Source organism: Nilaparvata lugens, chromosome 8 (assembly GCF_014356525.2).
Source record: "Nilaparvata lugens isolate BPH chromosome 8, ASM1435652v1, whole genome shotgun sequence".
Classification (NCBI taxonomy): Eukaryota; Metazoa; Arthropoda; class Insecta; order Hemiptera; family Delphacidae; genus Nilaparvata; species Nilaparvata lugens.
Genome location: NC_052511.1, coordinates 3,985,434 through 4,002,183, shown reverse-complemented (window position 1 = coordinate 4,002,183; position 16,750 = coordinate 3,985,434). Strand labels below are relative to the sequence as shown.

Here is a 16,750-nt window from a genome sequence, read left to right as displayed (position 1 = left end):
AAATCGTTAGAGCCGTTTTCGAGATCCGTTGGACATAAATAACCATAAATAAATATAGATAACCAAATATGAAAATACTAACAGGAACCCGTGCTTCGCAAGGATCTATTTTCAAACTTGATAATCTGAAAACTTGACGTAATGAAGTTTTGAAGAATTGAAAATAAGCCTTTAACCATCCTCGGTTAATTAAGAATCTATATGCAGAATTTGAAGTTAATCAGTCCAGTAGTTCAGACGTTATGATGCGTCAAACATCATTTTCCTATCCCGTACGTGTATAAGCCAGTTCTTTCCTTTATTATAGTATAGATCAGTGGTTCTCAAAGTGTAGGGCGCAATGAATGCTCAGGTGGGGCGCAAAGCTTGGTTGGAAAATGTTTCAAATTTACTTAAATAATTACGATAAGTAATCTTTCTATTTTCAAAATTACATGTGAGTAATTTTTACTCATGAAATATTCATATCAAATTCAAATTCTCAATCAATAAGTGCTCCCTCAACATGATAGAAAAAGGGAACCTCATTGATCTCCAAGGTGACTTTGCGCTTAAAATGAAGTTTGAAGAATATTCTCTATTTCTCTTACATCCTTCTGGATTGATGAGTAAAAGGAACACCCAATTTTGAGTTAAAAGCATTGAAGTTTTTAGACTCCATTTTTGCTACAATTCATCCGTGTGAAACTGGGTTTTCTGCTCTAGCTGCCATGAAAAGTGAATATAGACCAAGACTGTGACCCAGGAACTTAGAGTAGCGTTATCGGAGCTGACACCTCGTTTCAACAAACTCTGTGCGAAAAAACAAGCTCATCCTTCACACTGACGCTCTTTGTATTGTTAATTAATTTCTATGAGAATCAAAAATAACAACTATATACTATAGTAGCTGTAGTACCTGAATAAATTATAATTCATTGTTTGTATGGAATTTGTTGTATTATTATGATTGAAACTATCGCAACATTGGGTTATATATAGAACATATCCGTCTAGCCAGGGGGCTCCTAGCTCTCTAGATTATAACTGGATAGTCCAAGGATGAGATCAGCAGGCTCGCTTCGCTCGCCTGCATTTTTCATTTGAGCATTTTTATCATATGTTTGGACGATCCAGTCGGGTGTCCAGACTAAACGTCTGGCTAAACGAATATGGCGAGCGAAGCGAGCCTGACGGCTACTAATATAATATTCCCAGGAATAGCTCTGATTGAAGTAGCAGTGTCCAATCAATTTTTCCGCGATAAATGCATTTCAATCTTCAACTTGGTGCCAACCTAACAAAGTTAACTCAACTTAATGCCATCCTGACAAAATTATTAATTTAGCTACCAGTTGACAACTGTTTCGAAGAGGTACTCTCTCTAGATTATAGCTCTGTATTAACATATGGTATTGACATTTTTCAATTATAATTAAGAGAATAAGAAGAATATGCTAAAAGACGAACTTTAAACCCTTGAAAAACACCCTTAGAGTTAAAATATTGCCAAAAGATTTCTTAGTGCGCCTCTAAAGGGCCAACTGAACAATACCTACCAATTTTAACCTTTTTTGTCCGGTAGATTTTTAGTTCTGCGAGTCAGTGAGTCAGTCAGTCAGTCAGTCAGTGAGTGAGTGCCATTTCGCGTTTATATATATATAGATGTGCAAAACTCAACTGAATAAATATTTAGTGCAAAATATGTAGGTATATACGTACATATACGTATATGTACTACAAATGTATAGTAGTTTATGCTTATACATGTAGGGGGTCCGGCTTACAGCTGAATTATGCAGAGGGGCTTAAAGTAAAAAGTTTTAGAACCACTGGTAAAGATTATTAGGAGATACATTAAAATGAATAAAGGTTACACAAAGACAAAAATGAAAAATACAAAAATCAGTTCAAGTATCTTCAAAAGTTCATAGAAAGGTACAAGGGACACACTTCAAACTAATTCACTGTTCAAGATTCGATGTACCAATAATGGGCAATTATCAAGCGATATATGACTCTTTTTTCAATTGGGTCCTCATTTTTTCAATGAAGGATACACAAAGACAAAAATGAAAAATACAAAAATTGGTTCAAATATCTTCAAAAGTCTTGGAAGGGAAACAAAGGGTAGTTATTTCAAACGAATTCACTGTTCAAGAAACGATGTCACAATAATGAGCAATTATCAAGCTAGATATCACTCTTTTTTCAATTGGGTCCTCATTTTTTCAATGAAGGATACACAAAGACAAAAATGAAAAATACAAAAATTGGTTCAAATATCTTCAAAAATGCATGGACGGATACAAAGGGTAGTTATTTCAAACGAATTCACTGTTCAAGAACCGATGTCACAATAATGAGCAATTATCAGGCGAGATATCACTCTTTTTTCAATTGGGTCCACATTTTTTCAATGAAGGATACACAAAGACAAAAATAAAAATACAAAAATTGGTTCAAATATCTTCAAAATTGCATGGACGGATACAAAGGGTAGTTATTTTAAACGAATTCACTGTTCAAGAACCGATGTCACAATAATGGCAATTAGCAAACGAGATATCACCCTTTTTCAATTGGAGGCAAACAAACGTAAACAGCGCCGTTGAGAGAAATAAATTAAGACCTTTAAAAGAAAGCAGCTTCTATTTTCTACAACGACTATCGAACTCACACGTCCATCGTTTAAAGTATACACGCACTCACTCTCTCAAGCATCGCTTATCTAATGTACACTTTACTAACCCTTTCTAAGAGAACAGCAGGGGGAGTCGACCAACCCTCCTGCGCAAAATAAATAGGGCGTCTGCAACGCGTACCCCCTTATTTACTTATACTCTCACACTCTCTCTTTCTCTCTCACTTCAAAGAGCTCTAACTCCAACTCAAAATCTTTCTTACACACACTCTCACACCCACTCTCTGACACTCACTCTCACACTCTCACACACACACACACACACACTCACACTCTCTCTGTCTCACACACACTATCTCTTACTCTCACTTTCTCACCTCTCTCTCACACACACTCTCTCACTCTCTCTATCTCTCACACGCTCTCTCTCCCTCACACCCTCTCTCTCTATCAATCACTCACACTCTCTCTATCTCTCACTCTCTCTCTCCCCTCACACCCTCTCCCTCTCTTAAACTGTCTCCAACACGATCCAAGAGTTTTATCGGTCTTTGAACTCTCCGGCTCGCGTTCCAGATAATCATTTTGGAAACAATTCAATAGTTGAGCAGGACCAGACACTGTTTGTAGAGAGAATTTTCTTTCTTTATAATCAATTATGTTGAAAGGAAATGAGTGTGAATGATAATATCAATGTCATTGTTTCAATACAGTAGTATTCTTTCAATTATTCTGTTCCACTCTATGGAACGTCAATGTTTATTGACCGAGCGAAGTCAGAGCTAAGATTCAAGTCGACGGTTTGGCATTTCTCTTAATGTTTAAATCTTTAAATGTTTGAATGTTTTTATGTTGCGCATTTACGGCGAAAACGCGGTAATAGATTTTCATGAAATTCGACAGGTATGTTCCTTTTTAAATTGCGCGTCGACGTATTTGGTTTCGCGTACAAGGTTTTTGGAAATTTTGCATTTCAAGAATAATATAAAAGGAAAAAGGAGCCTCCTTCATACGCCAATATTACCGTAAAAATCAGACTATAGAATTATTCATCATAAATCAGCTGTATAGTGGACTATAATACTACCCGTTCAAAAACATCGAACATATTGAAAATGTATCTTTCCATTAGCGTTAGTAGACAGTTGACTATAATACTAACCTTTCAAAAACATCAAACATCTTGAAAATTGTATCTTTCCATCAACGTTGTAGACAGTTGCAGCCAGACCTGATAACAGCGCTCACACTCACATTCTGTGAGTTTTGTGAGATTTGTCTAATCTTTGTATAATCTTCCTATAGAGAGGTCCACGTTATAATGGAAGTATTTGATTAACATTGGTGTTGCTATCCTTGTCTTATCTTCGTATCATCTTTGTACAATCTTTGTATCAATTTTCCTATAGAGAGGTCCACGTTATAATGGCAGTATTTGATTAGCATTGGTGTTGCTATCCTTGTCTAACATCCTTGTATTATCTTCGTATCATCTATGTCTAATCTTTGTATAATCTTCCTATAGAGAGGTCCACGTTATAATGGCAGTATTTGATTAGCATTGGTGTTGCTATCCTTGTCTAACATCCTTGTATTATCTTCGTATCATCTATGTCTAATCTTTGTATATCTTCCTATAGAGAGGTCCACGTTATAATGGCAGTATTTGATTAGCATTGGTGTTGCTATCCTTGTCTAACATCCTTGTATTATCTTCGTATCATCTATGTCTAATCTTTGTATAATCTTCCTATAGAGAGGTCCACGTTATAATGGCAGTATTTGATTAACATTTGTGTTGCTATCCTTGTCTAACATCCTTGTATTATCTTCGTATCATCTATGTCTAATCTTTGTATCAATTTTCCTATAGAGAGGTCCACGTTATAATGGCAGTATTTGATTAGCATTGGTGTTGCTATCCTTGTCTAACATCCTTGTATTATCTTCGTATCATCTATGTCTAATCTTGTATAATCTTCCTATAGTGAGGTCCACGTTATAATGGCAGTATTTGATTAGCATGGTGTTGCTATCCTTGTCTAACATCCTGTCTTATCTTCGTATCATCTATGTCTAATCTTTGTATAATCTTCCTATAGAGAGGTCCACGTTATAATGGCAGTATTGATTAGCATTGGTGTTGCTATCCTTGTCTAACATCTTGTATTATCTTCGTATCATCTTTGTTTAATCTTTGTATCATCTTTCTATAGAGAGGTCCACGTTATAATGGCAGTATTTGATTAGCATTGGTGTTGCTATCCTTGTCTAACATCCTTGTATTATCTTCGTATCATCTTTGTTTAATCTTTGTATCATCTTTCTATAGAGAGGTCCACGTTATAATGGCAGTATTTGATTAGCATTGGTGTTGCTATCCTTGTCTAACATCCTTGTCTTATCTTCGTATCATCTATGTCTAATCTTTGTATAATCTTCCTATAGAGAGGTCCACGTTATAATGGCAGTATTTGATTAGCATTGGTGTTGCTATCCTTGTCTAACATCCTTGTATTATCTTCGTATCATCTATGTCTAATCTTTGTATAATCTTCCTATAGAGAGGTCCACGTTATAATGGCAGTATTTGATTAGCATTGGTGTTGCTATCCTTGTCTAACATCCTTGTCTTATCTTCGTATCATCTATGTCTAATCTTTGTATAATCTTCCTATAGAGAGGTCCACGTTATAATGGCAGTATTTGATTAGCATTGGTGTTGCTATCCTTGTCTAACATCCTTGTCTTATCTTCGTATCATCTATGTCTAATCTTTGTATAATCTTCCTATAGAGAGGTCCACGTTATAATGGCAGTATTTGATTAGCATTGGTGTTGCTATCCTTGTCTAACATCCTTGTATTATCTTCGTATCATCTATGTCTAATCTTTGTATAATCTTCCTATAGAGAGGTCCACGTTATAATGGCAGTATTTGATTAACATTTGTGTTGCTATCCTTGTCTAACATCCTTGTATTATCTTCGTATCATCTTTGTTTAATCTTTGTATCATCTTTCTATAGAGAGGTCCACGTTATAATGGCAGTATTTGATTAGCATTGGTGTTGCTATCCTTGTCTAACATCCTTGTATTATCTTCGTATCATCTTTGTCTAATCTTTGTATAATCTTCCTATAGAGAGGTCTACGTTATAATGGAAGTATTTGATTAAGATTGGTGTTGCTATCCTTGTCTTATCTTCGTATCATCTTTGTACAATCTTTGTATCAATTTTCCTATAGAGAGGTCCACGTTATAATGGCAGTATTTGATTAGCATTGGTGTTGCTATCCTTGTCTAACATCCTTGTATTATCTTCGTATCATCTATGTCTAATCTTTGTATAATCTTCCTATAGAGAGGTCCACGTTATAATGGCAGTATTTGATTAACATTTGTGTTGCTATCCTTGTCTAACATCCTTGTATTATCTTCGTATCATCTTTGTTTAATCTTTGTATCATCTTTCTATAGAGAGGTCCACGTTATAATGGCAGTATTCATACGCCAATATTACCGTAAAAATCAGACTATAGAATTATTCATCATAAATCAGCTGTATAGTGGACTATAATACTACCCGTTCAAAAACATCGAACATATTGAAAATGTATCTTTCCATTAGCGTTAGTAGACAGTTGACTATAATACTAACCTTTCAAAAACATCAAACATCTTGAAAATTGTATCTTTCCATCAACGTTGTAGACAGTTGCAGCCAGACCTGATAACAGCGCTCACACTCACATTCCGGGACGACACGTCACGGTACGATATAGGACAGAAAGCTCTATGTTTATTTAGGATTTTTTCTAGACATTTTTAATTGATAAATTATATATTAATTTCTGAGAAAACATAACAACAGGTAATGTAACTTTCTGAGCGCGAGGTCTACTGTTCACAGAACTACTAGTGTTTTGAAGGGACGGATTCAATGATTCAAAGAGCCTCACACGTCAACCGAAGCTTATTGTGTGTCCCAAGTAGTTAGGCAAACCAATTACTGTGTCCTTTACAAGTTCCAGGAGATTTTTCCTTATACTAACATCCCATTCCTCACCTGGTTGCTTGCAGCCGAAGAGAGCCCTTCTTCTAGCCCCAAGACTCTCGCAATCCAGTATGATATGCTTGGCAGTCTCTTCAGACTGATTACAAAGCCTAAACATCTGACTTTCATTTCTGAGTTCAATCGTGTGGAGATGTTTCCTGAAGTGGCCATGTCCAGTTATCAGGGCAATCACCTGCTTGACCTGACCTCTACCCAGACTCACCAGCCACCTGGTGAAGCAAGGGCTTGCGTCTGCCAGCAGCCTTTTGCCAAGTGTTGAAACCAAGTGTTTTTGCCAACCATGGAACGTTAGTGATTGTGAAAGTTGAAATAGACTATTCTATTGCTATCTATGCTCAGAGAAATAAAATTTGTTCATTGTCATCAGATTTGGAAAAAGCCATTTCGCAGATAATGAGGTTCAGTGCCGGTTGCACAAAAGACGGTTAAATTTTAATAGTGATTAATTCCAAGAAAACCAATAAGAGAAGTCGTCTAATCAGTATCATGTACGTTTCATTAATTTGATTGATTCCTTTTAGAATCTTAAAGGAAATAACATTTATTTATCTATAATAAACTACCAAAATACACCTAAATTGATTAAATGCATTCATTATTGAATCAACAGAATTATATTCTTTTTTTTTATGTAGTTGAGAAGTTGATATTGTGATAATTATTCATATTGAATGAAAAAGACTGAGAAATTGTCAAAAAACCACTGATTTATTGATAATTATCTCTGATAAACAGAGATTGACAATGGTGTAATAACCGAAACCGGTCTTTCTAATTATTTACCAATAAATCAGTGGTTTTTTGACAATTTCTCAGTCTTTTTCATTCAATAAGAATTATATTTTCTTGATGAATTTAATATTTGAGTAAAAATTGATCATTATTAACAAGAATCAACAATAATATCAATATCATATCAGATATACTGGGAGGGCTTAAATCACAGCTATCTACTGTCAGTAGAAGGTGTATGAGAAATAAACTTGTTAACCATGTCGTTCTATCATATCCACTGACTTTATCAAGTGAATCTCACTATAATTTGGAGTAAGCACCCAGGAACTAGCGCTGTAGTGGCAGTAATATGAACTATCCAACACAGTCAACACGGAGTGATTCTATTGGCTGGGGAGTGAGCGCCTCTAATTCGCTAGGCACGCCCAACGGCATGGGCCCGACTCCATTTTGTCAAATTTTACGAACCTGTTAAGATTTAGAACACTTACACCCGGTTGCACACAAGTCCATCAACTTTTAATCCCGATTAAATACCATAACAACCAATCAGAGAAGCCTTCTTCTCATTAAACTTTTCCCTGATTGGTTCTTGTGGAATTTAATCAGGATTAAAATTTAACAGGTCCTTGTGCAACAGGGCCTGAGCTTGAAATTGGCGTGAATAGAGACTTGCTTGTTGCACACAAGTCTATCAACTTTTAATCCCGATTAAATTCCATGACAACCAATCAGAGAAGCCTTCTTCACATAAAACTCTTCTCTGATTGTTTCTTGTGGAATTTAATCACGATTAAAATTCAACAGGCCCTTGTGCAACAGAGCCTGAGCTTGAAATTGACGTGAATAAAGACTTTCATTTACTGGAAATATATTCTCTTTCACAAAGGCCAGTTAAATTTTAATCATGATTGTTGTTTATTGTTTATTGTTTTTGAAAGGACGGATTCAAGGATCCAAAGGTTCAAAGAAATCCTGATTAATTTCACAAGACTTGTTTGTTCATATTATACTTATCAACCTTTTGCAACTTTAAAGCTCGTGGTATTAATATTGATGAAGTGACTATGAACATGGAGTGAATAAAGATGTAGAAGAAATAAGGTTGGCAACAATGCCACAGACTTTATAGCGTGAATCCTCACTATAGGTTTGCATCCTAGGTTTTCCTATTTTTCAACTCTGAGCTTTTCTTGAAAAATTAACATCTTGAACTCGTATGAATATAAAAACCACAGGGAATTATTCCGTGAAATAGGAGTAAAGTTCAGTTCAACAATGTAAAAAAATTGTAAGGGAAAAGTTGCAGTTTAATTGTTTGAGAAATGAAAATTGCATAGGAGAGAGAGAGAAGTGTTTAAGTTCAAATTTGAATGTTTGAGAGACATAAGTTAAGTGAGCAGCGACCCAGTAAATTGCAATTTTTATCATTTTGACCTTCGCTTGGAATCATTCATCAAGGAAACAAAAAGTTCAAGATTGATGATCCCATTATAATTGTGAATATGCTTTAATAGTCAGGCATTAAGGAAATAGAAATGTGTATAAGGACTGACAGATCAACTCATATAATTGTGTTTCATGTAGTTGAATGATACTGTGTCATATTGTTTTGATACTGTATCACGACTATACATCTGTTCGAATCTGATTGAAGTCTCTATTGGTTCAAGTGAACGAAAAGTTTGTGGACAAGGACCCTGGATTGGAGTGAAAAGTGGAAAATGCTGTAGAAGTGGAAATGCAGTGGGATGCAACCCAAAATTCACAAGTTTTGGCACTATCACAGTTAACCATCAACATAGGATATCTGACCCAGAAACGTACTACGATTTGTCCTCTCTTTCTAAAACACAGATAACGACAGCTATGATGATATTGATGACATATCAATAAAAAAAACATGTGGATAATATCATAGAGGAAATATAGCTTGAGAAGATATCACATGGTTTGTAGAATTCATTCAAAGTTTTGAAATTCTGTATCAAATTTTGGTGTTTTGTATATCAAGTAGTTGAGATGATACTGTACCGTATTGTGCTGATACTGTATCATGTGAGGTGATACTGTATCATTTATGGTGATACTGTACAGAAAGATATCATAAGAAGATATCCCATGGTTTGTGGAACTAATTCAAAGTTTGGAAGTTTTATATCAAATTATGGTGTTGCGTATGAAGTAGTTGAGATGATACTGTATCGTATTGTGTTGATACTGTATCATGTGAGGTGATACTGTATCATCTATGGCGATACTATAGAGAAAATATAGCATAAGAAGATATCCCATGGTTTGTAGAATTCATTCAAAGTTTTGAAATTCTGTATCGAATTTTGGTGTTTTGTATATCAAGTAGTTGAGATGATACTGTACCGTTTTGTGTTGATACTGTATCATGTGAGGTGATACTGTATCATTTCGTGTTGATACTATAGAAAATATATAGATAAGAAGATATCCCATGGTTTGTAGAATTCATTCAAAGTTTAGAAGTTCTGTATCAAATTATTGTGTCGTGTATCAAGTAGTTGAGATGATACTGTACCGTATTGTGTTGATACTGTATCATGTGAGGTGATACTGTATCACTGTGTGTTGATACTGTATCATTTATGGCGATATTATAGAGAAAATATAGCATATTTTATGAGGATATCCCATGGTTTGTAGAATTCATTCAAAGTTTAGAAGTTCTGTATCAAATTATTGTGTCGTGTATCAAGTAGTGAGATGATACTGTATCATATTGTGTCGATACTGTATCATGTAAGGTGATAATGTATCATTTATGGCGATACTATAGAGAAAATATAGCATAAGGAGATATCCCATGGTTTGTGGAACTAATTCAAAGTTTGGAAGTTATGTATCAGATTATGGTGTTGTGTATCAAGTAGTTGAGATAATACTGTATCATATTGTGTCGATACTGTATCATGTAAGGTGATAATGTATCATTTATGGCGATACTATAGAGAAAATATAGCATAAGGAGATATCCCATGGTTTGTAAAATTCATTCAAATTCATACAACTGATAACATTACTATTTTGTCAATAAATTATATTCCTAAATTGTTAAGAAACAATCTATCAACCTAGCGTTGCTAGAAAAGGATACCGCTATCTGCTTTGTCGAATGATAGACAAGGATAGCAACACCAATGTTAATCAAATACGCTACCTCACTATATACAATATTCCTAAGCGATAATTCTGGCAGGTTACAAACTAATCAATACCACTGATAACACTACAAACTCCTCTCAACAGTCTCAACAGACAAATTTGAAGACTAAAGCTTTCGTGACAAACTGAATGAATGGAAAAATGATAATAATTCAATGTTTTGAATCGAGAATCAATACGGCTTTAGGTTCAGGCTCACCCTAAGCAGGACCCCAATATATTTATGAATTATTATTTATAGCGGTGAGTCGCTTGATACCCCCAAATTGATAGAGCAAGCAGAGTCAAGTAGTAAAAAGTTGAAAGAACTTTATCGGTTGGCGTGAAGCATCAGATCAATAAAGCTATTGTTGAGCTTTTAGGAAGGTCAGTCGGCTTTGAGAGCCAACTAAACGAGTAGTGAATTCTACGATATAATGGCACCATTTGATTAGCATTGGTGTTGCTATCCTTGTCTTATCTTCGTATGATCTTCGTATGATCTTTGTATAATCTTTGTATAATCTTCCTATAGAGAGGTCCACGTTATAATGGCAGTATTTGATTAACATTGGTGTTGCTATCCTTGTCTAACATCCTTGTATTATCTTCGTATCATCTTTGTATAATCTTTGTATCATCTTCCTATAGAGAGGTCCATGTTATAATGGCAGTATTTGATTGATATTGGTGTTGCTATCCTTGTCTATCATCCTTGTATTATCTTAGTATCATCTTTGTTTTATCTTTGAATCGACTTCCTATGGAGAGGTCCACGTTATAATGGAAGTATTTGATTAACATTGGTATTACTATCCTTGTCTATCATCCTTGTATTATCTTCGTATCATCTTTGTTTAATCTTTGAATCGACTTCCTATAGAGAGGTCCACGTTATAATGGCTGTATTTGATTAACATTGGTATTGCTATCCTTGTCTATCAGCCTTGTATTATCTTCGTATCATCTTTGTATAATCTTTGTATCATCTTCCTATAGAAAGGTCCACGTTATAATGGCAGTATTTGATTAGCATTGGTGTTGCTATCCTTGTCTATCATCCTTGTATTATCTTGGTATCATCTTTGTTTAATCTTTGTATCATCTTCCTATAGAGAGGTCCACGTTATAATGGCAGTATTTGATTAACATTGGTGTTGCTATCCTTGTCTAACATCCTTGTATTATCTTCGTATCATCTTTGTATAATCTTTGTATCATCTTCCTATAGAGAGGTCCACGTTATAATGGCAGTATTTGATTAATATTGGTGTTGCTATCCTTGTCTATCATCCTTGTATTATCATCGTATCATCTTTGTTTAATCTTTGTATCATCTTCCTATAGAGAGGTCCACGTTATAATGGCAGTATTTGATTAACATTGGTGTTGCTATCCTTGTCTATCATCCTTGTATTATCTTCGTATCATCTTGTTTAATCTTTGTATCATCTTCCTATAGAGAGGTCCACGTTATAATGGCAGTATTTGATTGATATTAGTGTTGCTATCCTTGTCTATCATTCGACAAAGCAGATAGGGCTATCCTTTTCCAGCTCTGCAACGTTGCTAGATTGTTTAGAACAATGTAGAAATGTAATATTAACAAAATATATAATCTCAATTATGAAAATTTATCATTTTATCACTGAACAATTTTTTTTCAACGAGTAAAATTTAATTGATTATTATGATTGAAAATGAACATTTAACATCAGGTACCATACTAATGATCTAAGGATATTCGATTCAAAATTTTCTATTCATGACACAAAAATGTTATTGTTCGTTTCAATTTTTCGTTTACTTAGTAAAGCAATAATCTAATAATTAGACAGAACTTAGCTCTGCGTTTCATGATCTTATAAAATGGACAAAATGGCGGTGCGGTCAGATACCGTTGAATTTCACAATTGAAAACGAGTTTACGAAAAAGAACAAGATTTGAATGGATAGGCTACATTTTTTGTTTGATGAATCAGATAAAGGTGTAGCTAAATTCAGGAAGATTGTTGTATCTTCAAAATAATATTGTATGATGATGATTGACGAAGTCGATGTATGTTTTGTAAATATTGAATGACTTTGAAGTGTGATATTTATTTTGTCTAAGTTTATTTATCTTTTGTAACTCATTTTTTTCCTGTAACTGGGCACCCGCCGAAAAACCATTGGGTTTGGCAGGACCCTCAACTGTTTGAATTGTGAATAAAATGATTTTGATTTGATTTGATTTGACTAATAAAATTCTATTCTATTGATGCACTCAACTAACAGAGCCTGTATAATTTTGTTATTAATAACATCTTTAATTTATTTTGAACTTGATAATCCAATTAAAAATTAACAATCGATAATTTATTCAAATTAAAAATTTAATTAATCCAATTAATTTGAGAATTTGTATAATTTTGAGTGAATTTTAACTCCTTAAAAAATTTTCAACCAATCAATTTATGAATGAAAAAGTATTATTTGAAATAATGAATAATTAATAATATTAAAAATGTATAATTTAATGAGTTCTCATTTTTATTTATTTGAAAATCAGAAAAAATATAGATAGAACAAATTTGCATTTGTTTGTTCAACAAAATACACGCCAACATTGTCAGCAGCTGATTGAGATAGCTGCAAGATAATACGCAAAGTATTAAGAGTACGCAAAGTAATACTTTGCGCACAAGAGCGGAAAAGTGATTCTTTGCGTTCTGTAATCAATGCAGGAATGGTCACTTTTCAAGGTAACTGTAGGAAAATATAATTTCTTGACGAATAAAATTTAAGTGATTATTATGATTGAGAATGAACAGTTAATATTACCATACTAATGATCTAAGGGTTTTTCGATTTAAAATTTTCTATTCATGACACAAATATTTTATTGTTTGTTTTAATTTTTTGTTTACTGTGTAAAGCAATAATCTAATAATTAGACAGAACCTAGCTCTGCGTTTCATGATCTTATAAAATGGACAAAATGGCGGTGCGGTCAGATACCGTTGGATTTCTCAATTGAAAACGAATTGACGAAAAATAACAAGATTTGGATGAATAGGCTACATTTTGTGTTTGATGAAACAGATAAAGGTGTAGCTAAATTCAGGAAGATTGTTGTATCTTCAAAATGATATTGTATGCTAATGATTGATGCACTCAACTAGAAGATTTCTTGGATAAAGGTTTATCATTCTAATAAACCTGCCACTGAAGATAATACAGAACACTTGCAAAGTAGAAAGAAACACCAGTTCAAAGGATAAAGAGAGCTACAGATACACAGCGAAGCAGGCGAAAGAGAAAATGATCGAGTGATACAATGGAGGTCTATATTCAGAAGCAAGAGAGAAAAAGATAGAAGTTATTCAGAAGAAAGAAGAAGGAAAAATGGAGGGAACGCTTCACTTGAAGCCTTCAATTTATCTTTCTGTTCTCCCTTGAGAGACATCAGAGGCTGATAATTTTTCTTGTGCTACAGAGATCGTTCATCTTTTCACACGCCTACAATAATTTGTTTTGATAAAACACTCTCTAGTCTGCTTACCTCATTAGTATAATCAGATTTGTATTCAGGGTCTAATTTGGATCTTTGATTCATAGCTTTTCTGTTCATTATTCATGGAAGTAAGTCGGTGAGGATGTGAGATTTTAAGTGATATTAACATAGAGAAACGATAGCGTAAGTAGATATCCCATGGTATAGGGCGTTTATGTCGCAACTTTTACTATTATCCCAAGCCGATAGTTCACGTAGTTCTTTCCTATGCAGCTATGTGACGCTGGTAGTCTCTCAAATTGTGCCGTTCATACACTATCACCCCAACAAAACAGTAAAAATTTACAATAATCGACAGTAATCGGCTTGAGATAACAGTAAAAGTTGCGACATAAATTCCCTATACCATGGGATATCTACTTACGCTATTGTTTATCTATGATATTAATGACTTCAATTTTGGCACTTCATAATGTGCATTGTCACCAAAGCTGGTCATTTTTGAAATAGAATATTCTAAGAGTATTAGAAATTTGTACTAGGTGATGCTCAGTAATAGACTTTTTGTGTAGTTGAGAAGTTGATATTGTGGTAATTACTCATATTGAATGAAAAAGACTAAGAAATTATCAAAAAACCACAGATTTCTTGATACTAACTTACAAAGACCGGTTTCGATTATTACACCATTGTCAATCTCTGATAAAACTTACTATATCTTAGTAATAGATATAGTTTTAGATTTTTTGGAATTTTTGTATTATCTGTTGTAGCATAAATTTATATTAATCTGATGATAACCTCGACATATATATTATATAGTGAGGTATCATTTTGAGAACCTTGAATATTGTTATATTATTGAAAATGTATGAAAAAAAATATGTAATGTTCCTGAATTTATGAATAAACTCCTCTGGATGTGTCGTCCAAAATCCAGAGAAATTATTATTATTAATTCTTTGTGATAAGATTTCAATAGTACTTTACGTAACAAGTCCGGTAACGATAATTTACCGCAGAAGTATGATTGTTTCTGCCCTCAACTACGTTTAGGGCAGAATTATCATACGAATGCGGGAAATACGTTACCGTACAAGTTACGTACAGTATTTTTTGTCATACTTATCTGTGAAAAAATAATATTGCTGAAAAACAGAAACCATTACCTGCTGCTGCTCGAGCTACTGCATTCTATAAACATGACCTAGCCCGTAGCGCGTAGTTCATAACAGACAGCCCTTCGAGCTCAAATAAAATAATAAAGGCCTAAATTATAAGATTTCAGATGAGTCCTTATAACTTGAAACTCCTTAAATGAGTTCTTTATTTTTTTGAGTTAGTATATTAATTACTCAGATGTTATTAGGACTCAGTAGAGTCCTAACATACTCGACTGTAAAGAGAACATATGATAATGAAAATCACATGTTTTCTTGTTCTGCAAACAGCTGTTTACCGGCTCGATTTAATGCATGGAAAACAGCTGCATTTGAGTAAGTATGACAAAAAGTAACTTTACAAAATTCCATTGAAGTTCAATTCTATTCACTGAAATTCAATCCTGTACACTCAATTTTATTTCTTTTGCGTATCAAATAGTAAAAGGAGATGATGATACACCAAAACACAATACAAAGAAGTTTCTCAGTATATTGTGGACTATGATTAACGGCTCTACTATTGAATAACATCAAGTCATCCAGAAAAAGTCATAAATAAATATAAAGAAAAATAAAAATCTCAGTACCCTTTTAGAAATATTTTATCACACCATGTTTTTTTGGACATTTATGCCATTTTCATGTTGTGATAAAATATTTCTAAAAGGGTATTGAGATTTTTATTTTTCTTTATATTTATATTAGAAGTAGCCCTATACAGAAAAGGGATAAAGTCATAAATATATAAAGTCAACAGAAATGTAAGATGTATGTAAAATGATAAAGACAGTAATGAAATGAAATAGCTTGAACTTGAAGTGACTGTTTAACTCACCCATGTTGAATGAATATCCAAAGACCGTCACTAACAAACTGAAGCTTCATTCAAAGATTTCGAGCAATGCAAGATGCACTTCAGGGGAAGGGAAATGGATACGAGGAGTGGGGGAAGATTGTGGTACTTTCGAAGAAATAAAAACAGTCTTGTTGATTATCCAATTGACTACTACGGAAAGAAGTCGGGGAATTTTCTCAGTTCCCTCAAATAAAAACAGTAACAGTAACATGATTCAATGGGAGGAGGGAGGAAATATATCATAGTACTCTTACAAAGATAGAAAAAGTGTTGATTATTCAATAAGAGGAGTATTTAACAGGAAAAACGGTCAATTCCTTTGAAGACAAAACAAAGATAACCTCTGATCTCAGTGAGTTTTTATTCGAGACAACATCATTAAACTGTTTTCCTCATACTAATATTCATACTGCATCAAATGCATGATGACTCATGCACACTCATTAATAATCATCTTGAGACGAAAAAGGAAACAGAAAAAGAGATTGAGTTATTAGGCTTCTTAGACCGCGGAAAAGTGGTTTCATACTGGATGAATTGAAGATATAAAAACATTAATATAGCCTTGATGTAAATGCATAGACATTTTATTCCATTGATAAGAAATTCAACTTGCAGAAAGAAT

The 16,750-nt window shown here is 33.8% G+C and overlaps 1 protein-coding gene across 7 annotated transcripts in view; it reads right to left on the bottom strand.

Annotated features, from left to right (window-relative positions):
* LOC111047608 overlaps nucleotides 1–16,750 on the bottom strand; it is a 317,339-nt gene that overhangs the window by 264,140 nt on the left and 36,449 nt on the right. Inside the window, exon 1 of one of the 7 annotated variants that reach the window (XM_039433753.1) lies at nucleotides 16,105–16,217. The exons of 3 other annotated variants lie outside the window; for them this stretch is intronic. In XM_039433753.1, the coding sequence (XP_039289687.1) occupies nucleotides 16,105–16,108 (4 nt within the window). In that variant the 5' untranslated portion in view covers nucleotides 16,109–16,217. Of the gene's footprint in view, nucleotides 1–16,104; nucleotides 16,218–16,750 lie in introns of those variants that run through there. 3 more of the 7 variants (XM_039433754.1, XM_039433759.1, XM_039433758.1) reach the window with 3 other exon arrangements.